We start from the raw sequence: 27,522 nt of genomic DNA on the forward strand, positions 1-27,522 counted from the left end.
GATCTGAACACTTGATCAGGTCCTCCCTCATCGCTAATGTCCTTTCGGGTATTAGCAATGCAGCGGTGTCTAAACCTCGGGTTTCATTTCCCAAGGGGGATGTCTTTCTGGTCCTCAAACTCCTGCGTAGCAATGAGTTTGAACCCCTGGCAGGCATCAGTATCAAGTTGCTGATTTTTAAGACTAAATGTTCCTCATCGCTTTAGCCACTTGCCGTAGACTCAGTGGTATTCAAGCTTTGAGTGGCCTGGACTTTGACATTGAGTTCACCACACAGCAGTGGTTGCCAGCATGGTCACGTCAGTCTAAGATATGTTTCTTGGGTATATTTTCTTTTACGGTAGTACTGTTCGAAAATTGCCTGGGTATCTTAATCCTTGGATTTAAGTGATTTTGATTAAGGAGTTTAATACTCTACATATCACCCTCACACCACTCTGGTATTCTGTGCAAGAATAGTACTGTCGAGGTAAGTGTTATATTGACTGTAAGGCTTCTTTTTAAGCCTACTGTCTATATGATACTTACCGAGACAGTACTATTAGAGTTTCCCTCCCGCCTCCCCTCTTGATATGTTATGGGCTTTTTGAGGGTCTGCAGCTCATAAAGAAAGAGGACGCGCCACCTACATCCTGTAAGGGGGAAGCACTCGGACAGTGCTTGGGATCCACGGTGGCGCATGGTTATGGGAGATAATTGTACCCACTCAGCGTTTTGTCCAATTTTTTCGGCCTATAATAGATAATGTGCAAGAATAGTACTGTCTCGGTAAGTATCATATAGACAGTAGGCTTAAAAAGAAGCCTTACAGTTTTTTCAACAGCAAATATATCACAAGTTTGAAAACATTGGTGAAGGTTTCTTATCAAATTGATCTTGTCCACAGAACTGCCCACAACCTTTGTGCGACCTTTGGCCAACATCACGGTGAGCGAGAACCAGAACATTCACCTTGAGTGTGAGGTCAGCCGTCCCAACAGACCTGTCCAATGGTTCAAGAACGACGAACCTGTATCTGCCTCTGCTCGCATCAAACTGACATCTGATGGTGCCGTACACAGCCTTGACATTGCAACTTCCGAGTTGGATGATGAGGCTGTCTACAAGGTCGTCATTGATGGTGTTGAAAGCAAGGCTGATGTCCTAGTTGAAGGTAGTTATTGTTTTGAGGTTTTGTCAAAGATTTGATGAGGTAATGTTAGAGTTTTGAACATTATTTCAGTAAAGAGGTTTTGATTAAAAAAACAGGTTTAGCCATGCAGTCCTTAATTTATCACAAACATTTTGTCTGCAAGATTAGCTTGTAAGCCTGTTCGAAAAGCAAATCTGCCAATTTTTAATTCATTTATTTGTTACCTTGTCATGCTATTTCAATGTCAAAATCACTCATATCCACAGAATTGCCAACAACCTTTGTGCGACCTTTGGCCAACATCACGGTGAGCGAAAACCAGAACATTCACCTTGAGTGTGAGGTCAGCCGTCCCAACAGACCTGTCCAGTGGTTCAAGAATGACGAACCTGTATCTGCCTCTGCTCGCATCAAACTGACATCTGACGGTGCTGTACACAGCCTTGACATTGCAACTTCCGAGTTGGATGATGAGGCTGTCTACAAGGTCGTCATTGATGGTGTTGAAAGCAAGGCTGAAGTGCTTGTTGAAGGTGAGCATTGTTTGAAGTTCTGTCTAACAAGTGAGGATGTGATGTTATAGTTTTGGTTTTAGATTAAATGAGTTTGATTATATATAACAAACTAAAAGGCAGTCTGAAATGTGTCAACATGGTATTTTGTAAATTTACTTGTTGGACTTGTTTTTTCAACAGCAAATATATCACAAGTTTGAAAACATTGGTGAAGGTTTCTTATCAAATTGATCTTGTCCACAGAACTGCCCACAACCTTTGTGCGACCTTTGGCCAACATCACGGTGAGCGAGAACCAGAACATTCACCTTGAGTGTGAGGTCAGCCGTCCCAACAGACCTGTCCAATGGTTCAAGAACGACGAACCTGTATCTGCCTCTGCTCGCATCAAACTGACATCTGATGGTGCCGTACACAGCCTTGACATTGCAACTTCCGAGTTGGATGATGAGGCTGTCTACAAGGTCGTCATTGATGGTGTTGAAAGCAAGGCTGATGTCCTAGTTGAAGGTAGTTATTGTTTTGAGGTTTTGTCAAAGATTTGATGAGGTAATGTTAGAGTTTTGAACATTATTTCAGTAAAGAGGTTTTGATTAAAAAAACAGGTTTAGCCATGCAGTCCTTAATTTATCACAAACATTTTGTCTGCAAGATTAGCTTGTAAGCCTGTTCGAAAAGCAAATCTGCCAATTTTTAATTCATTTATTTGTTACCTTGTCATGCTATTTCAATGTCAAAATCACTCATATCCACAGAATTGCCAACAACCTTTGTGCGACCTTTGGCCAACATCACGGTGAGCGAAAACCAGAACATTCACCTTGAGTGTGAGGTCAGCCGTCCCAACAGACCTGTCCAATGGTTCAAGAACGACGAACCTGTATCTGCCTCTGCTCGCATCAAACTGACATCTGACGGTGCTGTACACAGCCTTGACATTGCAACTTCCGAGTTGGATGATGAGGCTGTCTACAAGGTCGTCATTGATGGTGTTGAAAGCAAGGCTGATGTCATGGTGGATGGTGAGTGTCCTTGAGTAATATTTAAATTCTCCTGTGTTTAATATATGTAAGATTGTGTGTATGTGCTGTGTTATGTCCTTGTATGATCCTTTGTGAAAGTTGGAGCACAGTACTTTGGCAGCTGGATTATGAAGAGCAGCGGTCATGTCTTTCAGCACATAAATTGTGCTAAGAAAAATAGAAATGAAAGAAAAAAAGGGTAATATATGAAAGGTTATATGCGACCAGTAATAATGGACCTTTCGGAGCAGAACTTTGAGCGTATCTGATATTATGTTTCCATTATCTGTGTCCGCAGAACTACCAACAACCTTCATCCGTCCCCTGGCCAATATCACGGTCCAGGAGAAGCAGAAGCTGCACCTTGAGTGTGAGGTCAGCCGGCCCAACAAAGCTGCCCAGTGGTTCAAGGATGACAAGCCTGTCACTGCTTCTGCCAGAATCCGCCTGACCTCTGATGGCGCCGTCCACAGCCTTGTCATCGACTCGGCTGAACTTGACGACGAAGCTGTCTACAAGGTCATCATCGATGGTGCCGAAAGCAAAGCTGAAGTGCTGGTGGAAGGTGGGTGTTTTGTTTCTTAGTTTGGGAAAATGGTGTAGCAGTAAGAATATGCCTTCCTGTCAATGGAAATCAGGCAGAGGTTTTCTGGGAACTGTTAGCAGTAGCACATTAGATTTAATGCATAGGTAAACACTAACTGTGATGGTATAAATGTCCATATGCCTGTGTCGTGACTTTCAAAAAAGCAAAACAAAAACCAAAGAAACAAACAAAGCACAACATTAACCAGACCAAGAACAATCATGATAAATGAAATATCCAGGAATTCATAGGGGACGATCTTGTGCAAGTGATTTATGGATCTAAATGTGATTATTTTGCACCGTTTGCAGAAGAACCACTGGCCTTCCTGACCCCTCTGGCAGACCAGACAGTGATGGAATACGAGAACTTCAAACTGGAGTGCACCGTGTCCAGACCAGACCGCCCTGCCACCTGGTACAAGGACGGCAAGAAGCTGGAGCCTTCAGAGCGCGTCAAGATCACGACCAAGGACAAGCAGCACACGCTGAGCGTGGAGAGAGTGGATGCAGAGGATGAGGCTGAGTACTCCATCAAGGTGGATCAACTCACCTCCAAGTGCACAGTCCTAGTGGAAGGTGAGTTGTTTTTGTCATGATCGGTCAGGTGCCGAATGTAGAGGCTGTACAGTTTAGACAGTAGCAGACTGGGAAACTTGAAAGAATAGCTTGAAAGAAGTGAAGGGAGGAGATGTGCTGTTCAGGGAAAAATTGTGAATGCGAACGGGCACCTAAAGGACAAACAATCAATCAAATATTGTAGCATTTGTGCAATCCAGTGCTTATGCATGTTGATAGTAGTCACATAAGTGAAGGGGGAAATTAAAATTACAAACACAGAAAAGAACAAGTGTTGCAGGTAAAAGAGTTTGAGAAAGATATAGTGTTCTTAAAACTAATATTTTGCCTTATTTTCATTTCAACAGAAGGCGACGTGGAGTTTGTTCGCAAACTGGAGGACATTGACATGAAGGAGATTCCAAGCACAGTCACCTTTGAATGTGAGGTGTCTCGCCTAAACACTGTGGCTGAGTGGTTCGTCAATGACAAGCCCATCACTGCCAGTGACAAATACGAGATGGAGAGCAAAGGAGTCATTCACAGACTCACCATCAAGGACGCGGATGACAAAGACGAAGGTGACTACAAGGTCGTTGTCAAGGGCAAGAAATCTGAAGCTGGACTCTTCGTTGATGGTGAGTACCAACAATTTAGAGTTCTTAAAATATTTCTTGTTTTAGATGTACAGTAATTATAATGTCTGCTCTATTATGCTTTAAACTAGTCTTAAAAACATTATGGTAATAAAGGAGCTTGAAATGTATTGTTGGAGGTACCGTATGTGCTTCTTGTTAAAAGCATTCTTCATTGCAATGACATCCCTTTGATCAACTGCAAATGATGTCAAACAGAACACACTTATTATTTCAGCACATTTTTCTTGTTTATCCATTTATTTTTGGTCTTTTCTTTTCATAATGCTTTTGTTTTCGACATGATGTAAAATGAACACGTATAAGTGTGTTTGCCCAGTCTTCATACTTAACTAACCATCACTTGGATTCCCTCTCACTCACAGTGCCCCCCAAGATCTTTTTGGACAAGAAGTACGACGAGACCATCTACCTCAACGCCGGTCAGTCCACGGCCTTCGAGGTGCCCTTCACAGGCAACCCGCAGCCCAAGGTCACATGGTCCTTCAACGAGGGCGACCTGCCGGACCAGAAGCGCATGGAGGCGGAGACGATCTACAACATGACCACCATCCGCTTGAGTCACGTAAAGCGGTCGGACACTGGCAGCTACACTGTGACACTGGCCAACGACAATGGCAAGGCCACCATCACCATCAAGCTGGTTGTGCTGGGTGAGTGAAGGGCGCTGTTTCTTTTTTTCTTAGTATCTTTACAACTTTTGTTGTTTCGTTGTAGAGGTATGTCTTTTAAATCTTTGTCTTTGCCTAAACCTAGAGCGGTGTGTTTCTACCTACAGTAATTAAACTGTACCACACGGCATCATTCGTCTCGCTGTCCGGGCTGACAATATAACTAGTGTGATCGACTAGAAGAAGAAGAAACTGTACCATGAAGAGGCATGTCATTCAAATCTTCACTTTCTAGCAAGCATGTTTTTTTTTGTACCTTCAGCTTTCCACATGTAAAAGGGATTTGTCTTAAGCTACTTTGTGGAGATGGGCACAAGAAGTACATTTTAAATATAATGCATACAGTTTTGTCAAAGTATTAGGCCATGTTAAGCAGGTTCATTATTTTTTAGGCTACTGTCGTAGGCCTAAACATAATGTATCTTTTTGTCCAATCTACAGACAAACCATCACCAGTACAAGATGTGAAGGTGAAGGACATCACCGCGGAGACGGCCACAGTAACCTGGCAGACACCTGAGGATGACGGAGGCAAACCCATCACTCAGTACATCGTTGAGAGACGAGAGGTCAACCGTCGCGCGTGGAACAAGATTGGCGAGACCACCACCCTCGAGCTGTCGCAGTCAGACCTGATCGAGAACAACCAGTACATTTTCAGGGTCTTTGCTCAGAATGATGTCGGGCTCAGTGAACCTACGGAGTCTGAAACCATCACTGCGAAGAATTCGTTTGGTGAGTTGATTTATGCTTACTTCAGTTTTTCGATCAAAGAACCATTGGCATGTAGTGTTGTTATAGTGGTTGTTCTTAAAAGTATGTCTTGCAAATGAAATTGGAACTTTGAATGAAATGCAGAGAAGAGGCTAGGTTGGGAGAGAGAGATAGAGCTAGCGGGATGGATTCGTTTTACAATATGAGTGATGTATTGTGTGGCCAGACATAGAACAGATCGAAAAGAAAATCTCATACGTGTGTGTATTTTTTTCATTAATTTTGTATGTGTCGTCCTTCAGGTGTCCCAGATGCTCCTGATGCTCCTAACGTCAGCGAAGTGTTGAAGGAATCTTGCTTGGTCACCTGGCAACCACCAGCCAATGACGGCGGTTCCCCTGTCACTGGCTACACCATCGAGCGCCAGTCCTCGTATAGTCCTCGCTGGACGATAGTCAACAAGACGCCCGTTGCTGAGCTGACACTGAAGGTGGAGGACCTCATTGAGGACAACTCCTATCAGTTCCGCGTCATCGCACACAACAAGGCTGGTCCCAGTGAGCCCAGTCAACCATCACCAAAGATTGTGGCCAAGGATCCATGGAGTAAGTTTTTGATCAACCCTTCCCCCCTACCCCCCCCCCCCCCCCCCACCTCATTTGGTTATTATTTCATACAAAATGTTTACAGAATTGAGAAGTAAATTTCATAGTGTGTGCATAATGAATGTGAACGATTTTGAAGTAACAGTCATAGTGTTTATGTTTATGTATTAGTGTACCTGTTTGTTCGTGCATTTGTGTGAAAGTGTCTGTCTTTGCATCTGTTTCTCTATGTGTGTTGTTGTGGTTTTGTTTATCACCTACATGGATGATAAGCCTATAATGTGAAGCATAAATAACACATTGTCCCGCTTCTCTCTCCACAGCCGTCCCAGGCAAACCAGGTACCCCAGACATCACCGGCACCGACAAGAGCTCCGTGGCTCTCAAGTGGGTGGCCCCAGAAAGCGACGGCGGAAGCCCCATCACCAACTACATCGTCCAGTTCCGTCCCAGCGGCTCCACCCAGTGGTTGGTAGCCAACGAAGACACCATGGTGTCAGACACCACGTTCAGCGTCACCGGCCTCAAGGAGGGCAAGGAGTATGAGTTCCGCGTGGCAGCCCAGAATCGTGCTGGCACCGGGGAGTACTCGGCTCCCACCAAGCCCGTCAAGGTCATCAAGCCTATCGGTAAGGACAAAATTTATGGGTTTCTTTCAAGGAATAAAATGGTGTTTTTGCAAAGAGTTAAAATGATGTTTTTGCCAGTTTTAAAATGGTGTTTTTGCAAAGAATAGAATGATTTTTTTTGCAAGGAATATAATAGTGTTTTTGTAAGTAACAAAATGTATGGGTTTCTTTCAAGGAATAAAATGGTGTTTTTGCAAAGAGTTAAAATGATGTTTTTGCCAGTTTTAAAATGGTGTTTTTGCAAAGAATAGAATGATTTTTTTTGCAAGGAATATAATAGTGTTTTTGTAAGTAATAAAATGATGTTTCAGTAACAAACACAATTATGTTTTGTTAGTAACTTTATTTATTTCTAAATGTTAAAAACACCACAAACAACTTTTGACCTATTTTTGATGGTCCTGTTTGTGTCTTCTTCATCTCTGGAAGTTTGCTTTGTGTTTAATGTTTTTAATCAACATTTTGAATTTTTGTTATTTGACGTCATTTTGTTTCACTTATGTAATATTTTATTTGAATCCCAGAGTGTCAGCCATTTCTTTGTATTATTTAGATTTGTCTAATGCGGTTGTATAAACAAAACAATGAATTCTTGTTCCCGCAGTTGGTGAACCTCCCATGCTGCTTGAGCCCCTGAAGGACACAACTGTGGTTGCCCCTGGTGATGCCATCCTGGAGTGTGACATTGACGTTGGAGAACCAGAGTCTGAGATCAAGTGGTGAGTCTTGTGATTGCAATTTGGAAGAATCTGAGATCATGTCAAAGCGTGTGCGTGAAAAAGCAAAAATGAACTTTCACAAAGTAGCAATCAAAACCATTTTATACTTGCATTGTATCTTTTTTTTTATATGAATGAGAACATCTCTTGGCATATATGACAGTAGACTTGGCTTGTGGACTGTTCTGCTGTTGTGGTCATATATGTTATGACAAGACAACATTTTTAACCTACATTTGTGGACTGTTTATATGAGTAGCAATCCAGTGATGTAAATGACTGTGGATCAAGCTTGTTCTACTCATGAATTCTGTCAAATCTTTGGTGCAATTGCGCTATTCTAAACCCCATTGAGCTAGATCAATATGAATTACATGTATAACTAACTTTGACATTTACTTGTCTGCTGCACAGGTACCGTGGCAAGAAGGAGGTGAGGAAGAGCGCAAAATACGAGATGAGCTACGAGGAAGAGGTTGCCTCTCTGGTCATCCACAACACAGAGCCAGAGGACGCTGACGTCTACCGCTGTGAGGCCGCTAACCCACTGGGAAAAGTGCAGACTGAAGGCACACTGGCTGTTCACAGTGAGTTTCTCTTCTTGCTTTTTCTTCTTCTTGTCGTTCACTGTTAGATCGTCAGTCCGGACTGCAGGGCGAAATGTGCTGTCCTCTCCAAGTCCTCTTTGGGGCCGTATAGCTTTGTAGCGCTGTCTCCTCTGGCCAGGTGGTGTCCCTCAGAGCACTGTGGTATGGACAAGCCTGCAGGATGTGCTCTGCTGTCTGATTCTTGCCACACGGACATAGGGGGAGGGAACTAGCTTCAGCTTTGTGGCCATATGATGGTTTAGTCTGTTATGTCCAGTGCGGAGTCTGAGTAGTACTTGCTTTTTGAGTAGTACTTGTAAGTGAGTGTTAGGCTTGTATTAGCAAAAGCTCATTGTTGAGGGAAATGGTTCTAGTTTGTTTACAGTTCATGTGAATTCCTTGAGATATGCTTACCATCTGTGTAGACTTTACTTTATTTTTTAAATGAATGACATACATGCTCTAAATTTCTTCGGGCAGTGCTCTGCCTTTACATTCTGTTAATACTTGAAATACTGATAGTGTTTGGAAACCACATTCATTGTTTTAACCAAATTTTGTTTCAAACCCTTTCTCTCCTACACAGCTCACCCAGTCTTGGAGTATGACAACAAGCTGAAGAGTGCTCAGACCGTACGTGCCGGCACCACCCTTACCCTCACAGTCAACATCAGCGGCATCCCATCTCCCACCATTGCCTGGTTTGTGGACGACGAATCCCTGGAGAAATCAGACCGCATCAGCATCGAAACCACAGAGAACTACAGTGTGCTCACAGTGAAGAACACCCTGCCTGATGACACCGGTGTCTACACCATCAGCGCTGAAAACGTGGTTGGAAAGGCTCAGGCTGACTTTGAGATCAACGTCAAAGGTAGGGTGTAGTTTATGGTCCAACTGGATGTAGTGAAGGTCTTCATTGAGATCAACGTCAAAGGTAGGGTGTAGTTTATGGTCAGACTGGATGTAGTGAAGGTCTTCATTGAGATCAACGTCAAAGGTAGGGTGTAGTTTATGGTCAGACTGGATGTAGTGAAGGTCTTCATTGAGATCAACGTCAAAGGTAGGGTGTAGTTTATGGTCAGACTGGATGTAGTGAAGGTCTTCATTGAGATCAACGTCAAAGGTAGGGTGTAGTTTATGGTCAGACTGGATGTAGTGAAGGTCTTCATTGAGATCAACGTCAAAGGTAGGGTGTAGTTTATGGTCAGACTGGATGTAGTGAAGGTCTTCATTGAGATCAACGTCAAAGGTAGGGTGTAGTTTATGGTCAGACTGGATGTAGTGAAGGTCTTCATTGAGATCAACGTCAAAGGTAGGGTGTAGTTTATGGTCAGACTGGATGTAGTGAAGGTCTTCATTGGAAATTGGGGGGCTTAAGAGAGAGGTAGAGTAATACAAACGATGCACATCATCCACTTTTTTATCCTAGTAATATACACCGTCAACATTTTGGTTGAGACATTTTAATGTAGTAACACTGATGTTGTGTATGGAAGAAGTGTAATGTTGTTGAATTTGGAACTGAACAAAATGTAGTGTCAAGGAAAACATGGAGTATTTTATTTCCGAAGAGCTTCATAACCTTGCTCTTTTATCAGTTTAGAAGAGTTAAAAATTCTTGCCCCTCTAAATATAAAAAAAATTGAAAGAGCACTAACAAGGGAGTCTCTCTTTATGTCCTCACAGACAAGCCCAGCAAGCCAGAGAACCTTCATGTCATTGAAATAATGAAGGACCAGATCGTCCTGGCCTGGGAGCCACCTACCTCACTGGGTAACTGCCCACTCAAGGTTTACGTGATTGAGAAGCGTGATGCCAAACGCAACACCTGGGCGTCTGTGCAAAAGGTGGACAACACCACTGTCACCTACGCTGTGCAGAAACTCCTGGAAGGAAACGAGTACTTCTTCCGCGTGGCTGCTGAGAATGAGATCGGCGTGGGAGAGGCTGCTGAACTCTTTGAAGGCATTGTGGCCAAGAGTCCCTATGGTGAGTTGGATACTCATAGCTTGTGCGTGTGTGTCTTTGTTTCTGTCTGTCTGTCTGTCTGTGATGGTCTGTGTTTTATCATAGACCAAATAGCCTGGACCGCCAACTCGTCACGTGACCCTTCGATGTTACGACGCTCGACTTTCAGGGGCGCTTAGCGTCCGGTTTGAAAGGCCAGCGATTCGAAGACAGTGAAAAGAAAGCACGCTCCAGTTATTTGTGACAATGGGAGGTGACAATGAACTGGATTTTCCAAAACTCCAAACTAAACTTAACAAAACTCATCGAAAAACATGTTCCATATGCACTTTAGCTGAGTTTATTTTAGCATTTTCAGAACTTACCTCGGCAACTTCGTCCATGTTTACAATCGACACCGAATATGACATCCCCCTGATTTCTGAAAGGCCATGTAAGCGTAGGTTCCTAAATGCGAGAGGCCGCTACCTCGTAATAGAGAGAAAGAGCGGAGAGAGAGCTAGTTGGCGGTCCAGGATAAATGGTCTATGGTTTTATGTAGCTTCTGATTTGTGTAGTGTGTTGGATTTGTGACAACTCGCATCAGTGTGCATTTCTAATGGTAGCATGTCTCTGTCGGCTCCTTGAAATATCCTTCATGCTGTCTAGTTACCACAGATATAGACTACATCATAATGTTTTTCTCTCAACAGATGTTCCCGATGCTCCCAAAAAACTGCAGCCAAGCGAGGTGACACGCTCCGCAGTGACGCTCACCTGGGAGCCCCCAGAGAGCGACGGAGGGTCTGTCATCACCGGTTACATCGTTGAACGCAAGTCTCCAACTACGTCTCGCTGGGTCAGAGTCAACAAAAGTCCTGTGCGAGACACCGTCTACACTGTGGCTGATCTGGCCGAGGGCATGGAGTACGAGTTCAGGGTCCTGGCTGAGAATGCTGCTGGAATCAGCAAGCCTTCCCAGCCCACAGGTATCATCAAGGCTGTCGATCCTTACAGTAAGTCTAGCTTGTTTTTTTTGCCTCTGTTTGTGTTTGTTTGTTTGTTTGTTTGTTTGTTTGCTTAACGCCCAGTCTCCCGCAGTGAAATTAAAGGCCCCTCCTGTTTTTGGAACCGCAGGAGCTTTCTAGTTTGCTGTTAGGTAGATTTTTGGTTCCTCTTTCCTGTCATGCTCTCTTTTTCTTCATGAATTCTTTTCTTTTTTCTGCCTTCTTGCTCATTCACCTGTATTTTTTCCAAAAATCTCTTCTCTTGCCGCTTGTCTTGCGATTCATGTATAGTTTAATCTGTTAGTGTTCTGATGTAAGTCCAGCAGTAGATAGGTTAAGCCTATTTTAACATACTGGAAACTGGTAATCTTCCAGTAGGTATTAATTTAGTTTTGCTAAAGCCTGCTGGGACACAAGTAATGGGTTAGTGCATTTGTAAACAGGAATCGCTTGACAAGTGGCCCCCTTCATCCCCCCCTTCCTCGTCCTGATATGGCTCTGCGTAGTCGGCTGGACGTTAAGCAACAAATAAACAAACAAACAAACAAACAAACAAACAAACAAATAACGCCCAGTCCACCACGAAGGGTGATATCAGGGCGGTGCTGCTTTGACATTTAACGTGCGCCACACACAAGACAGAAGTCGCAGCACAGGCTTCATGTCTTACCCAGTCACATTATTCTGACACCGGACCAACCAGTCCTAGCACTAACCCCATAATGCCAGACGCCAGGCGGAGCAGCCACTAGATTGCCAATTTTAAAGTCTTAGGTATGACCCGGCCGGGGTTCGAACCCATGACCTCCCGCTCACTGGGCAGACGCCTTACCACTAGGCCACCGTGTTGCGGTCTCTGTTTGTGTCCTTGATGGTTTAAGTTGCTGGAGTTAGCTATCCATCAAAGCCTACTGGATTTATCAAGGTTTTTGATCCTTACAGTTAGTCATGGTTATGCTTATTTTGTGTCATTGTTTGTATCTTTGATGTTTGAGTTGCTGGAGTCAGCTAGACTTCTGAGTCTACATAGGTCGTCAAAATAGTGTGTTTTTTCTTCTCCACTGTTGGTATCTTTAATAGTCAAGTCATTACAGCCTGTTCCCTCTTCTCCTTGCTCTTCTCATCTGATAAGGCTTGTTTTTGCACATGCATGACAGATTTTCTTCCACCCTTGGTTTTCATAGATACATTGAAGCAATCGTCAATGTGCCTAAAATTCTCACTTAAAAGCCTGAGGATTTCATCTTCCTCTGTAATCAACACGCCATTGCTGTTCTCTTATCTGCAGAAAAACCTGATGCTCCCAGCAAACCAGAAGCCATCGATGTGACCAAGGAGTACATCACCCTCAAATGGCTGCCTCCCGACAACGACGGAGGCAACGCCATCTTCAACTACGTGGTTGAGATGCGAGTCAGCGGCTCATCACGATGGCTTCCGGCCAGTCAGAACATCAAGGTCCCTGAGACCAGCTTCACTGTGCGAGAGGTACAAGAGGGCAACACGTACGAGTTCCGGGTCAGCGCGGAGAACAAGGCTGGTGTTGGACCACCTTCACCTCCTTCTGCGCCTGTCACTGCTAAGGAGCCCATCAGTGAGTCTCAACGTTTTGGGTTTTATTTGTTAGTTTTTGTTTGATTTTTGTTGTTTGTGTGTGTGTATTTTTTGTGGTGCAAATGTAAGACTTTTATTTTACAATTAGATCGAATCAACAGTTTATATGATATAAAAATGGAAAAATCAGCTTGCGGTCTGACCAGAATTTTGGTTCGAAGTGGGAACACAATGTACTGCACTGACTTGCCAATAGAAATAACCAGTCTTTTAGTGACTTAGCCTAGCATCACTGCTATGGACTCAAAGCTTCTTGGTGCTTCTTGCATGTCTGTTATTTTATTGTGTCACAATGAAGATTCAATAAAACATTGTTTAAAGCAAGTAAACTTTTAAACTTGGAAGAACAAACAGAGTGACAGGAGTTTGAAAGTTTGTGTTCAGTGTAACCTTTGGTTTGGACTGAGAACATTTTTGTGTTCATATTGTGGTTGAACTTTCTTGTGTTGTGATGACTATGGACTTAATGGTATTGTTGTGACTTCCAGTGGGAGAGGCACCCACAGTGCTGGAAGGACTTCCAGACCTGGCTGTAATGCTGGGTGACACCACTGTCTTTGAATGCAAGATCAGCGGCGAACCACTGCCTACCATTAAGTGGTCAGTATTTTAACTTTCATTATTGTCCAGCCTTCAGGGAAAAATGTTAGTTTTGTCCTGTATGCTTTGCTTTTCACTTTCCCATAACCTTTCGATTTGTGTCCCTAATTTTCAATTTCATAAGGCTATTATTCCATGGTTGTGAAATCCCATATGCACACTTGAAGTGATACACTTTGGTCAAAACCAAGGCTTGCTTCATCTCCCCCCCTTTCCCCGTCGCGATATAACCTTCGTGGTTGAAAACGACGTTAAACACCAAATAAAGAAAGAAAGGCTTGCTTATTTTTCTTCAGTCATGTATGCAATCGAACCCTCTGTTTAAGGCCTCCAAAAATTGGAGAAAATTGGGCCTTAAAGGGGATACATTTACAGGCGTTATGGGCATAACATCTGAAAAAGCAAGGCCTTAAAGGATCCACTGTAAAATTAAAGAAAAATGACATGCACATATTATAATCATCAGGCTGAAGGAACAGCGTGAGTTGATTGAGGACAAGCGTCACAGCATGATCTACGACGACAACAACATTGCCTCTCTCACAATCCGCGACACCACCCAGAAAGACGCTGGCACTTACACCTGTGAGGCTTGCAACGATCTGGGCACTGTCACCACATCAGGCGTCCTTGAGATTCAAGGTAGGGTTGAGAGTTCTTGTGAAAATCTGATAAATTGGAAAGGATTCTTTGTCACACCATGTCAGGTATTCTTGAGATACAGGGTAGGGTTGACAGCTTTCGTGTTAACATGATAACATTGATAGCATTCTTTGTGGCACATGGCATCAGGATATAAATTAAAAAGAGAACACAAAGGAAGCATTTTCTGAACCTAAAACATTGCTGTGCCCATTTGTACATTATAACATACTGCTTTTCCATCATGGTGATTTGTTTTTAAAAAAAATTTTTATTACATTATTTTGTGTGTGATGACAAATGTTTTTCTGCATTGAAACTTACAGGTTTTTTTATTGCTAAGTCTAATATTTTGCCATTCATTTTTCTTGCTACAGCTGCACCAACTCTGGAGTTTGACAACAAATTCAGAGATGTGATCACGCTGCATGTGGGAGCTACCCTGAAGATCCCAGTGAAGTTCACGGGAATCCCCACACCTCGCATCACCTGGGCCAAAGAGGAAGGTGCACTGAGGTCCGGCGGTCGCATCACCATCAGCACACAGGAGGACTCCACCACCTTGACCGTGAAGAAGGTCACCAAGGAAGAGGACGGTCTCATCACGCTCACCGCTGACAACCAAGTCGGCGAGGCCAAGGCCAAGTTTGACATTGAAATTCTTGGTGAGTTGGACATTGTGTATCTACTTAAGAACCTCTGTGAATACTTTTTTTGTGTCTTGCTTCCAGGTATGTGGTGCTCTACTTGTGGTGTTTTCATGCAAAGACATATGATTACCTTGATGATATGATTACCTTGGGGATATGATTACCTTGATGATATGATTACCTTGATGATTATGTTCATCTGTATGTCTTTTGGCATCTGCAGTCCTGAAAGACCGTCCCATGTTGCAAGGGCAAAAATATCAAGAATCAAACAATCATTTGATGTATATTCCTTCCAGGATTGGAAAATGAATGAGAGAATTGGTAAGGTTTGAAATTATTTTATGCTTTGTGATTGTTCAGACGTTCCCTCGCCTCCACAAGGACCGCTGGAAGTGTCTGACATTACAGAAGACTCAGTCGTTCTCCACTGGAAACCACCCAAGGATGATGGAGGCTGTGACCTGACTGCCTATATCATTGAGCGCCGTGATTCCAAGCGCGCTGTATGGACCAAGGTCGGCGGTGTGGATGGTGTCACCCTAGACTTCAAGGTCACCGGTCTTCAAGAAGGCGCTGAATACCTGTTCCGTGTCTCTGCAGAGAATGAGGTCGGAATTTCTGAACCTCTGGAGCGGGATGGTGTGGTGGTGCCTAAGAGCCTGTTCGGTAGGTGCTTCCCCTCACAACACAGCATGCGTGTGGAGTTGATTGGTAGAGCTGGATGATGCTGATAGCTCACAGTTTGCTGACCATGACAAAATATTGACCTTTTACAATGACTGATGGATGGCCATGTGTTTTTGCTCAGACAGAAGTTGTGTGTTGTGATTAACCTTGACTGATATGCAAGAAACTAATGATTGTGAGCAGTGACCACAGTCTTACATGCACTGCAATGGAAAACTGTTTCATTTTCACATTGTTGATTCACACAAAAAACACAGTATATTCCTTGAGTGTTATTAGCCAGCAAAGTATGTGACTCACAATACCTCATCTGTCACAGAGATGAAAAGGACACATTCTGGTTTTACCGTTTATCTTGACCAAAGACGTATCAACTGTAAATGAATGGAACATGCACTGCAATGTTATTTACATGACAGTTATTCATAACTGACTATTGTTATACATAATTGCATTTTAACATTTAAATTTTTGTTCTCATTTGTAAATGTGATACATGTACTGACATGGAGCAAACCTATCTAACTTACTCAACATATCATCAGGTTAAATTCAGACATTTATCTGAAAGCAATACCATGTAATCAGAATTTTGGGCTGATGTGACTTTTTTTTTTTGGTTGGTTTTTTTTTAATGTAAATATGGTCAATAGATGTACATATTTGTACATGTTACAGTTCATTTTAAAGGTATATTTTAAGAAACATGACACCTGAAACTGTCTCCACCTCTTGTTTTATAACTGTGCACTTTAACACTCCCTCTTCCTAAGCTTTTTGGCATCATTATAAGACTCTCCACTTCTGCCATATTGTGTTACTGATAAGTAAAGACACTTACTTACTTGTCTGAGACAGTTTTCTCTGTGTATTTGTGGCATAAACCCGACCCTTTAAGTCTTGTTGCCATATTTATTATACCTTTGCTGCTTCTTGTTCTCTTTATATTACCATGCTATTCACATGCTGAAATGCACAACTGGGATGCATATCACACCTTCTGGCACTGCCAGTTTTCAAACTTGTTTGCAACGTGCACGCAATGCTTTCAGCCTTTCTCAAAAATCTTTCGACAGAAAGCGTTGTCATGCATTAGTTACCAAGGCAGGCAAATATATCTCATAGTTCCAAACTATAATACTTGCCAAAAATGTTTCTTTTGCATTTTAGTATGGAACTGTTGACCCAGAAATATTTTAATCTAAAAATCTCTCTGAAAAAAAGGTATCTTATCTATGGGCTGTGGAGCCACCAAGGAGTAACTATAGAAAAGAAATGATACCCTCCCTGTACCACTATAACTCACACACAAATACACATGTACTCTTTATTGTTCTCATCCCCCTCGTCCCCTCTCCGGGTCCTTTTCCAGTTGGTAAATTGCCATTCCACATCACTTGGCTGAAATAATATTTTATTTTTATGATTGATATGCAGATATATTTTTGTGAATGTGATTTGCTTTTGAGAGCTTGATACATTTCATTTGCTGTGTTTACATTACCACATAGTTGTGATAGAACTGACACATATTTTGCTGCTGATATTTATAAGTTTTTATGTATATATTTGTTAAGAAGCGCATATTAAACTCAAAAGAACACTATACACCCTGAATGTTAATGTTGTGACATTTTGCCAGATTGAACGCATGCCTGTGTGATTTGAATTCGTGTGAGTGAGTGCTAGTGTCTCCTTAAATTAACAGTGCATGGTTTGTAATTACCGCTGAGATAATTTGAAGAAAAACTGTGTTGAAGAAAAGAGTTGATGGAATTTCCAAGGTATCTGAGCTCCTGTCTGTAACATGCATTGCAACTTTAGTTTAGCTAACATCTGAGCATGAAGTAAAATAGTGGACACGATTTCAATGGAAAATTTTGTTGTTAGCTGGGATGATGCAGTTCTATAATGCAGAAAACCCTGGCTATTGAGTATTCAAACATGCATGAATCTTTTGTAAACATGAAGTTAGATTTTCCTGAACGCATACACAGTTTACACCCTCTACCTTATGTTTTCTAGTTCTGCTAGATTTCATATATATATATATATATATATATATATATATATATATCTTCTGATTACTTGTTTTCTATATTTCTTCATGTAGATATTTGGAGACTTTTTGTACATGGCTGTTTCCATGTAATACTCCGGTTTCTATGCTAGTTTTACTTTTTGTTTTGTTTTACATATATTTTTCAGTTATTAGTAAACCTTTGCAAGCAGACGTTTTGACTAGTTGTTGGTTAAGAATACTTATTCAATCATTAGCAAAGATAGAATTTTTTAATGTATAGTATTAGCTGTTTGTTAAATTGAAATATCTACATTCGCATACTTTTGGCTGAATATAGAACCTAAATGCAAAAGTTAAATCTCTTTGTTATTTTCAATAGTTTCATTTGTTACAATGCTTCATTAGACACTTTTACCAGTTTCAATTATTTAGACTTAACTCGCAGTTACAGTAGTTTTAAATTTTACGTCAGAGTATCTCTCTTCTGCATATCTGCATATTAGGTTAAAGTGTTTGTTGCCTGGAATGTAGGAAGAAATGTGCCATGATTAAATTAGTTCAAGTTGCCCTTAATAACAGGACATCAAAATGTGATTTAGAGATTAAATTGATTGAATCACTGTCACGGGGTTATGTGTGTCCTGGGTGTGTCTAACCACTGACATGCATCTTGCATGGTTTTCAACCGGTGTGGCATGGATGATTTGCAGGCAAGGTAAGGTACTGATATTTCTTCATAAGACCTTGACACATGTCAACTTAAGAAAAAGGGCAACAAAGTTGTGGTTTTTCTTTTAAAAAATATAACAAAGGTTTCCTTTGCAAGGCAAATAATTGTCTTTCATGATGCTTCATAAATCTCAAGCCAGTTCATGACAGATTGAAATACCATAGAGTTGAGTAACTTCTTTTTAACAGTTATAAATAAATTAAATAAGGAATGCCATTGATTGTGCATCAAGAATTAATGTATCAATCTGCATGTTTCATCATTCTTTTGAGATGTGTGGAACTCGTAACGTGGTCAATTTGTATATAATGAATTTCAGGTAATTTTGGTGACATTTACTGAATGTTTGTTGTAAAAATATTTGATATCCTTTCATTGTTGCACAGGAGAATTGTTTAATATTTCACAGGGTTGGACCTTGATTACACAACCACAAACTTTTGACTATTTTAAGGCGCTCAAGTGGCTTCTGCACCACCATTGTTCACATTCTAGATAAAAAGAAAAAAACATCTGAAGAATTTGTCATAAGTTCAATAATAACTCTTCAATCTGTGAAACAGGGTACCTCCCTTAATTCAAATAGCAGGTTTGAGTGTGTTTTTGACCCCTAGCATGTGAGATCGTTGCCAATGCATATATGTGAGTTAGGGTAAGTATATTAATCAAATGAAAATTTATTATTGAAATTTTCGATTTATGTGTTGTTGATTTCTCTCAGGTGTGCCAAGCAAACCTGTAGGTCCGCTGGAAATCAGCAATGTCACAGAAAAGTCTGCTGACCTGCAGTGGAAAGCCCCAGAGAGTGACGGAGGAACACCACTTACAGGTTACATCATTGAGATGCGGCCAGATGGTAAATCTACATGGACCAAGGCCGGCAAGGTAGACCCTGCCACCACAAACTTCACTGTTCCTGACCTGAAGGAAGGCACAGAATATCACTTCAGAGTCATTGCTGAAAACGCCAAAGGTCAAAGCGAACCTCTGGAGGGCAAGGAAACCGCCAAACCGACCAAGAAACTATGTGAGTATTTTGAAGCATAGTTTTTTTGTTCAAAGTTCTGTCAAACAAAAGATCTCTGATGAAAAAAATGCACCGACATAATTAATGATATAAGATGGAATGTGTATTGTCTTAAATGTCAAATACAAAAAACACAATTATTACAACATGGAAGGTGACTTTGTCACTGTCAAGAATTATATAACAAATATCCTCATATATGGCATCCTCTTCAATGATGCTTTCATTTTAGTTGCAGGCAGGTCGAAGATAATTTACAACACTTGACTATAGCTAGCAAAACTATAAACTATTCATGATAACATAATTTTCAGTGCCACCCGGGCCTCCTCGCAATTTGAAGACTTCGAAACTGGGACCTGATCACGTCACTTTGGAATGGAAACCTCCCTCTGAGGACGGTGGATCCAAGGTGACTGGGTACCGTGTGGAGAAGTGTGAGGAGACCAGCGAGGAATGGATCAAGGTCGAGGACATCCCAGCATTCGACAACAGCTACAAGGTCACTGGACTGAAACAGGACGTGGGCTACTTCTTCTCTGTGTCTGCCAAGAACCAGGTTGGCTACGGTGAACCTGCTGAGACCCAGGAAGTGGCTAAGCCCAAGAAACCAGAAGGCAAGTATTTCTCAAAGGCAGATAGGTTTTGTTTCCGTCTTTATAAGGCTGTTCTCAAGAAGTAATGAGTATCCTGACAGAAAATGGTAAAGGCCTAGGAAACCAGAGGGTAAGAAATGTCAGCTCGATCATAGTTTGAGGGTATGTGAACTATGTATGGATTTATTCAAACACAATCTTTATTCTTGTAAAGAATTCTTCTGAAATATGACAAGATTTTAGAACATTATATGGAAAGTGAAAACACGATAGATTATTCAGGTGGTTTTTGTAAAGCTAATACAGATGTACATATTAATGCGGCACATGTATATGTCTTTGTTGTCAATGGTAAATATAGCTTTCTGCCTTCATAATAAAAAAGTCCACTCGCAAGAAATTGATGTGAGAGTTGTAGCCCATGAACAAAAAAGAATCCTTCCAAAATGGAGTACTGCAGCCTATATGGCAGGGTGATTAAAAACTCTCATTCACAGCACATTCTTCCCATTTTCATGACCAAGTCACCCTCTCTGTAAATAATAGCCCCTCAAATGTTAACAACAGTTACACAGAAGAAAAAGGAAGAAGTATAATTTCATGTGGCTACATGTTTGGGTGATAAAAAACAGTCAATCTTACAATTTTGATGACAGAGTCACCTTTTCTGTAACAAGTTGCCCCTCGAGTAAACAACAATAGCGCAAAAAAGAAAACAAAAGAGGTTTGATCATTTTATTCACGTATGATGGATTCTGTTGTTCAGGTCCACCCGGTCCGCCAACAGGCCCTCTGAAAACAATTGATGTCGACAAGACGTCCGTCACATTGGAATGGAAACCACCAGCAGATGACGGTGGCTCACCACTCACAGAGTATGTGTTTGAACGCAAAGAGTCCACTCGTTCAACCTGGACCAAAATTGCGAGCATTTCACCGGATGAGTTGACTTACGAGGCCAAGGACCTGGACGAAAAAGTGGACTACCTCTTCCGTGTCAAAGCCAAGAACAAACATGGAGTCAGTGAGCCTTTGGAAACTGTGTCCACTGTCAAGCCTAAGAGCAAATTTGGTAAGTGGCTGAAATGCATACCAAAAGAAAGAAAGAAAAAGTGCTCTTTATCAAAAATAATTTTCAAAGAAACAGTATTCAGGATAGGAAGAAGCAATCTCTGATTAGGGTATTTGAACCCTTTCTTTGCAAGTAATGGACAATGATGTGTATTTGTAACTGTGAACACTGACAAATCAAAATCGTTTCAAAGCATAACTGTCAATAACGAAGCATGATTACCTCAGTGTTTATCTTTTATTATTCCTTTCTTTGAATATTTCTGTACAGATGTTCCTGGCAAGCCCAAGGGACCGCTGGAGGTGAGCAACGTAACAGAGAACTCTGCTGACCTGCAATGGAAGGCTCCAGAAAGTGACGGAGGAACACCACTGACAGGTTATATCATCGAGATGCGTCCAGATGGTAAATCTACATGGACCAAGGCCGGCAGTGTGGATGCTGACACCAACAAGTTCACTGTTCCTGACCTGAAGGAAGGCACAGAGTATCACTTCAGAGTCATGGCTGTCAATGCTGAGGGTCAGAGTGAGCCCCTGGAAGGCAAAGAAACAGCCAAGCCTACCAAGAAAATCTGTAAGTTTTATTCAAAAATCACACATCTTCAATATGTTTGAATTGATAATTCTATTTAAATGTATAAATCACATTTAATTCTAGTTTTATTTATTCATTGCATGACCAATGATGTTAATTGTTTCATCTTCACTTCTAATTGCTTATTTACTCTTGAAACACAAGACAATGGTTGCAAAACTAAAAACACTGTTTCTGTTTTTTTCATGTCATGAAACGAGAGTATAATTTGCATAAACATGCAAGTTAACTAATTGTATGTTGCAGATTTGACTAAATAATCAGAATTGTTAATGATAATCTTTGTGTTTGTGAAACTTTCAGTGCCCCCTGGACCTCCTCAAAACTTGAAATCATCCCGCATCGGACCAGACCATGTCACCCTTGAATGGAAGCCACCAGCCAAGGACGGTGGATCCAAGGTGACTGGGTACCGTGTGGAGAAGTGTGAGGAGACCAGCGAGGAATGGATCAAGGTCGAGGACATTTCTTCGTTTGACACCACATTGAAGGTCACTGGACTGAAACAGGACGTGGGCTACTTCTTCTCTGTGTCTGCCAAGAACCAGGTTGGCTACGGTGAACCTGCTGAGACTGAGGAAGTGGTTAGGCCCAAGAAACCAGAAGGTGAGTATTTCTCAACAAAGCAATTTTTTTCTCCAATTTATACTGTTAGTTAGCTTTAAAAATAACATCTAAATGAAATGCCTTTGTCCTTAAAAGGAAAAGAAATTCTTAAATCACACAAACAGTGAATGTCTTTTGATTGAAGTTTGATCAGTTGCATTGGAAGGCAGTTATTAAACAGAAGCTGATAAACTGTTAATGTTATGACAAGTCAATATAACACTTACCTCGACAGTACTATTCTTGCACATTATCTATTATAGGCCGAAAAAATTGGACAAAACGCTGCGTGGGTACAATTATCTCCCATAACCATGCGCCACCGTGGATCCCAAGCACTGTCTGAGTGCTTCCCCCTTACAGGATGTAGGTGGCGCGTCCTCTTTCTTTTTTCGCGCGTGACAGTAGGCTGTGTTTCTGCTGCGCTCCCGGATTATTTTGGATTCTAGAGTCTTCTTTTCTGTGTGGATTACCACCTGTTGGATTTTTGTGTGTTATTCCACTTCTGGCTTGAGGCTACGTTGTTTTTCTTCCAACTTGTGCCTCCGTTGTTGTGTGGCGGACTCGGCGTGCCTACCGTCCTACTTCGTGGTGACCGGTCGTCTGCTTCTCGTTTCGCCTCATTCACTTGAGTATTGACCTAATTTTCTTTGAATTTTGTTAATTCTCGATTTTTTAAGGGTACGTACAGGGCGAGGTAGGATGTCTCGTCTTGTTTTGGGCTCTGGTTCTACGGAACCAGAGTCTGCCGGGGGCAACCCTTCTCCGGGCGCACAGCGTCATGTTTTGCGCACGGACAGGGGGACCTTTCGGCGCTCCGACTCTCCCTCCCCAAACGCTTTGCGTTTGCGGCGAGGGAGGGCGGAGAAAGCCTGTTTGAGCAAGCTCAATGCGAGCTTGCTCAAACAGGCTGGGCTTGAACCTGGGACTTCGGGCGGGGCTGCGCCGTCGAAGGTTCGGGGAAGGTCGAGGGGAAAGAAAAAGCGTCTTTCTCCTTCTCCTTCCGTGGAACACGCTTCCCCCCCTTCGACGCCGTTGTCCGGCCCTCAGTCTCAGGCTTCAGCTCCTCCCGGTTTCAAGCCTGGGGGGAAGGTTTCCTTCTCCTCCCTGGCTCGAATCCGGGGGCGGGTCGATTCCCAACCCTCTTTGGGGGTTGGTGAATCTGATCTAGGGGCTACGGGAGAGACTCAGGTTTCGACTTCTTTCTTTTCCGGTGCCTCTCCTGTGCCCTCCTCGGTTTCCACCGCTGTGGAAGCCAGGAGGGACACGGGTCCTCCTCTGAACTCCCTCGCTGGGTCGTCTACTGCTGTTTCGACAGTAGTCTCGGACTCATGGGGGGGGAGATCGGAGGAGATGACGGGGTCTATGAATTCCCTCCCCGCTGGGGTTGGGATGCGAATTGACCCCGTTCAGGGCGGTCCTGTGGGGGCAGGGGTTTCAGGCATCGTGCCTACGACCACTGCTACTACGGTTCCCTCTGACGTCCGTGTGACTGGTGGCTGTCCCTCTATGAAACGCTCCGGCCGACTAGTTACTGGACGTGGAGGTGTTCGACAGAACGTGGTACTTCTGTCGAATGGTCAGGGCGACGGGAACATTGTTTCTGTTGCTCAGACCGACACCTCCGACCGGACCGTCTTGACCCCACGCCATTCCTTAGCGTCTGGTGTTCGGGTGACGGATGGTCCGGACCAAGGGTCCGGAACGGTCCAGGCTTACGGGTCGGGATCGAACCGGACCCACGGGTCCCGACTGGACTTGACCTCCGGGTTTGGTCCGGACGGGACCCATGGTACGGGACCGTACCGGACCTTAGGGTCCGGTGCGGGACAGTACCTCTGGCCCTTGCCGGACCCCCGGACCTACGGGTCCGGATGGTACGGTACGGGACCAGTGGTCCGGTCGGGACCGGACCACCCGACCACCTCTGTTGGTCCGGGTGGTCTGGCACCGTACCGGAACACACCGGACCACCGGACCTACGGGTCCGGATGGTACGGTACGGGACCAGTGGTCCGGTCGGGACCGGACCACCCGACCACCTCTGTTGGTCCGGGTGGTCTGGCACCGAACCGGAACACACCGGACCACCGGACCTACGGGTCCGGATGGTACGGTGTTTCCACGTCCGGACCGAACCACCCGAACACTTTTGTGGGTACGGATGGTTCTGTGCCGAACGGGACCTCCGGATGGTACGGGACCGGACCGGACCACCGGACCGGACCGGACCACCGGAACACCGGACCACTCGACCGGACCGGACCGGACCACCGGAACACCGGACCACCCGACCGGACCGGATCGGCACCCCCGACCGGACCGGACCATTTCTTTTCTGATCAGACCCGATGGGTCCCTGTTCAGTCTATAAATGGCGGGGGTTCGTTGGCTGGACTGACCCAACAGTCGCAGGGTTTTTGTTGTTCTCTCCCTTCGGCTGCTGGAGACGTTTCGTCTTTGGGGCAGGGGTCTTCGCGGCCTCTTGCTTCAGTGGGCGTTTCGTCACAGTCTACTTCATCACTTTCGGCTCCTCCCCCTCAAGCTTCCTACACTCCTGCTGTTGAGGAGTTGTCGGGAAGTGAAGAGGAGAGTGAGTCAGAGGACGATGGGGAGGAGGATCAGGGTCGCCCTGAGGTTAACACTGATCCTCTACCCTTGCCGGTTTCTGATGGAACTTCCGAAGCTATGCTTCGTACTTTCCAACAGTACATGACAGACATCACGCGGCGTCTTGACGCCACGGATGCCTCTCTTAAGCGTCTGTCGTCTAGTGTTCCCAACCCTTCGGTTGACACACAGGACGTGGAGTCTGAGGACGAGAGGCAGGAGGCTCTCCCTCGCACAGCTAGAAGGACGTTTGAACAGTTTCAGGACGTCCTTCCCTCCGACGCCCTCTCGTCCTTGGAGTCCGCTTCGGCCCGGGCGCGGGAGGCACACGCCGCGTCTGCCGGCGGCTCGTTTTATGAACGATCCGGCCGCCAGCAATTCGCGTTCCACCCTAGTCTTAGTGCCACGGTGGAAGCGGCAGCACATCGCCTGAGGAGTACAGATTCACGTGCAAACGCGACCTATGTTCCTCGGGAGGACGCGGATTCAGTGCCGTGCTTTCCTTCGGGAGGCGCACCTCCACTGTTTCCTCGTGTCCAATCTGTTTCGTCCCTCCCTTTTCCCTTTGACTCTCGAACTCTCCCTTTCCAGACTTCGAGTGTTCAGGGTGGGGCTGACGGTGATGTGTTCGTTGGGGAGGTGCCTTCGGTCAAGAAGGTGGAACTGAGCTCTGCTTCGTTCCACAATCTTGAGGCCACCGTTTCTTCCATTGTCGAGGCCCAATCACAGGCCTTGACATGGATGAGCACGCTGTCCACACTGTTGGACCCTCCCGATCGGGCAGAGTCCGATTCCACTCGGGTCCTTGACACGGTTCGAGTGGATCGGGCTTTGCATGCCGTGCGATCGTGCGTGACGACTGCGGCAGAATTGGCCATTGGAACACGGGTCCACTTGTTGGCCCTGTTCCGTGATCATTTTCTGGCTACTTCTTTAGTGCCTCCGGATATGAGGAAGAGTCTGAGGAACACGTTTCCTCAGCCTTCTTCCCTTTTTCATCCGGGCACTGTCCGTTCTGTGGTGGAGTCCACACGCCAGAGGAACACTGATTCTCTGATGGTTGGCCTCGCTGCTTCGGCGACGTCGGCGGGGAGTAAGAGAAGTGCTACAGTCACCTCCAGCTCCCAGCCTCAGAAGAAGAAGAAGAAGAAGCCAGTTTCACTGCCTCCTTCTTCCTCCTCTCAGGCGCCTGTCGCGTTCCCCCCTGCGGCCCCGGCTTCTCGTGCTCCCAAGCGCAAGAAGAAGGGTGCTCAGACAGGTAAGGGTAAGCAGCACCACCAGGGGGGTGGTCGCAAGCCTGCGCCTGCCCGCCAGCAGAATTTTCAGTGAGTCCCGGCCCTACGTTGACGCCCCCTCAAGTTGCCCCTCTTTCGTCCGTCGGTTCCCTTTTTCGGGCCCGCGACATGTGGGGCAGACTGGTCTCCAACCAGTTTATCTTGAGGGTGGTGGGGTCGGGGTTTTCTCTACCGCTGTCGTCACAACCTCCATTGTCCGCTCTACCTTTGACGTTCCCCCCTCCTCGAGACCCTGCCAGATGGCAGGCTCTTCAAGACGAGGTGAACTCGTTGGTCGAGAAGAAGGCTGTCTACCCCCTTTCTCAGCCTTCTCCGGGGTTCTACTCCCGCCTGTTCACCGTCCCCAAAAAGGACGGCAGGTTCAGGCCGGTGTTGGACCTCTCCACCTTGAACTTGTACCTTCGCAGGTGCAAGTTCAAGATGGAAACCCCTTCGTCGGTCCGGTTGGCCATCCGGCCAAACGATTGGGCCACGTCTGTGGACCTCCAGGATGCTTACTTCCACATCCTGGTGGCCCCGGGGTACCGACATCTGCTCCGGTTTGTTTGGGAGGGCACAGTGTTCGAGTTTCGGGCCCTCCCATTCGGCCTGTCCTTGGCCCCGCTGATTTTTACAAAGGTGGTCAAGGAGCTGGCGGCGTTGGTCAGAGCTCAGGGTGTGCGTCTGCGTCAATATTTGGACGATTGGCTCACCCTGGCCCAGTCTCGCGATCAATGCCTCCAACACACCCGGCAGGTCCTGGAACGGACCCATGCTTTGGGGTTCCAGATACAGTGGCACAAGTCAGACCTCGTGCCAGCCCAGCAGTTTTGCTACTTGGGGATGGCGTTCGACACAGTGCTTTACACTGTGTCTCCCTCCCCGGACAGAATCCTCTCCCTGAGGCGAAAGATCCTCTCCATTCAGGCTTGCCGCGCTGTTCCTCACAGGCGGCTGGCGGAACTGTTGGGTTCCATGGAGTCTGTCGCTCTGCTGCTGCCCCTTGCAAGGCTACACAAACGTCCCCTGCAACGGGCGGTAGCAGATCGGACTTCCAGGCCTCTCGATTACACCGAGTTGGTCCAGATCGGGCCTTGGTTTCACGAGGCTGTAGTCCAATGGCTGGACCCGATCTGGCTCAACTCTGCGGTGCCTATCCAACCGAGACGGCCGTCTCTCTTCCTGTACACCGACGCTTCTACGCGGGGTTGGGGGGCCCACCTGGACCTGCACGAGGCCCAGGGGGTCTGGACCCAGGAGGAGTCCCTCCTACACATCAACTTTCTAGAGTTGGAGGCGGTTCGTCGGGCTCTGCTGGAGTTTCGCCTCCTGATTCGGGATCAGGATGTGTTGGTCCACGGGGACAACACCACATGCCTAGCTTACCTTCGCCACCAGGGGGGCACCAATTCTCGGTCCCTCTCCCTGTTAGCGGAGGAGA

The 27,522-nt window shown here is 44.8% G+C and overlaps 1 protein-coding gene across 1 annotated transcript in view; it reads left to right on the forward strand.

Annotated features, from left to right (window-relative positions):
* The window catches only part of LOC138959774 (titin-like), a 533,368-nt gene that overhangs the window by 278,639 nt on the left and 227,207 nt on the right, over window positions 1-27,522 (forward strand). The window contains exons 170-195 of the mRNA XM_070331384.1: window positions 887-1,153; window positions 1,399-1,665; window positions 1,891-2,157; window positions 2,403-2,669; window positions 2,968-3,234; window positions 3,567-3,833; window positions 4,181-4,450; window positions 4,834-5,121; window positions 5,581-5,874; window positions 6,156-6,458; window positions 6,782-7,087; window positions 7,692-7,806; window positions 8,221-8,393; window positions 8,980-9,267; window positions 10,083-10,385; window positions 11,057-11,359; window positions 12,639-12,944; window positions 13,453-13,564; window positions 14,031-14,206; window positions 14,584-14,871; window positions 15,220-15,525; window positions 19,021-19,326; window positions 19,641-19,943; window positions 20,689-20,994; window positions 21,265-21,570; window positions 21,895-22,197. Coding sequence (XP_070187485.1) covers window positions 887-1,153; window positions 1,399-1,665; window positions 1,891-2,157; window positions 2,403-2,669; window positions 2,968-3,234; window positions 3,567-3,833; window positions 4,181-4,450; window positions 4,834-5,121; window positions 5,581-5,874; window positions 6,156-6,458; window positions 6,782-7,087; window positions 7,692-7,806; window positions 8,221-8,393; window positions 8,980-9,267; window positions 10,083-10,385; window positions 11,057-11,359; window positions 12,639-12,944; window positions 13,453-13,564; window positions 14,031-14,206; window positions 14,584-14,871; window positions 15,220-15,525; window positions 19,021-19,326; window positions 19,641-19,943; window positions 20,689-20,994; window positions 21,265-21,570; window positions 21,895-22,197 — 6,957 coding nt within the window. The remainder of the gene's footprint in view (window positions 1-886; window positions 1,154-1,398; window positions 1,666-1,890; window positions 2,158-2,402; window positions 2,670-2,967; window positions 3,235-3,566; window positions 3,834-4,180; window positions 4,451-4,833; window positions 5,122-5,580; window positions 5,875-6,155; window positions 6,459-6,781; window positions 7,088-7,691; window positions 7,807-8,220; window positions 8,394-8,979; window positions 9,268-10,082; window positions 10,386-11,056; window positions 11,360-12,638; window positions 12,945-13,452; window positions 13,565-14,030; window positions 14,207-14,583; window positions 14,872-15,219; window positions 15,526-19,020; window positions 19,327-19,640; window positions 19,944-20,688; window positions 20,995-21,264; window positions 21,571-21,894; window positions 22,198-27,522) is intronic.

The sequence above is a fragment of the Littorina saxatilis genome, linkage group LG2 (genome assembly GCF_037325665.1).
Source record: "Littorina saxatilis isolate snail1 linkage group LG2, US_GU_Lsax_2.0, whole genome shotgun sequence".
Classification (NCBI taxonomy): domain Eukaryota; kingdom Metazoa; phylum Mollusca; class Gastropoda; order Littorinimorpha; family Littorinidae; genus Littorina; species Littorina saxatilis.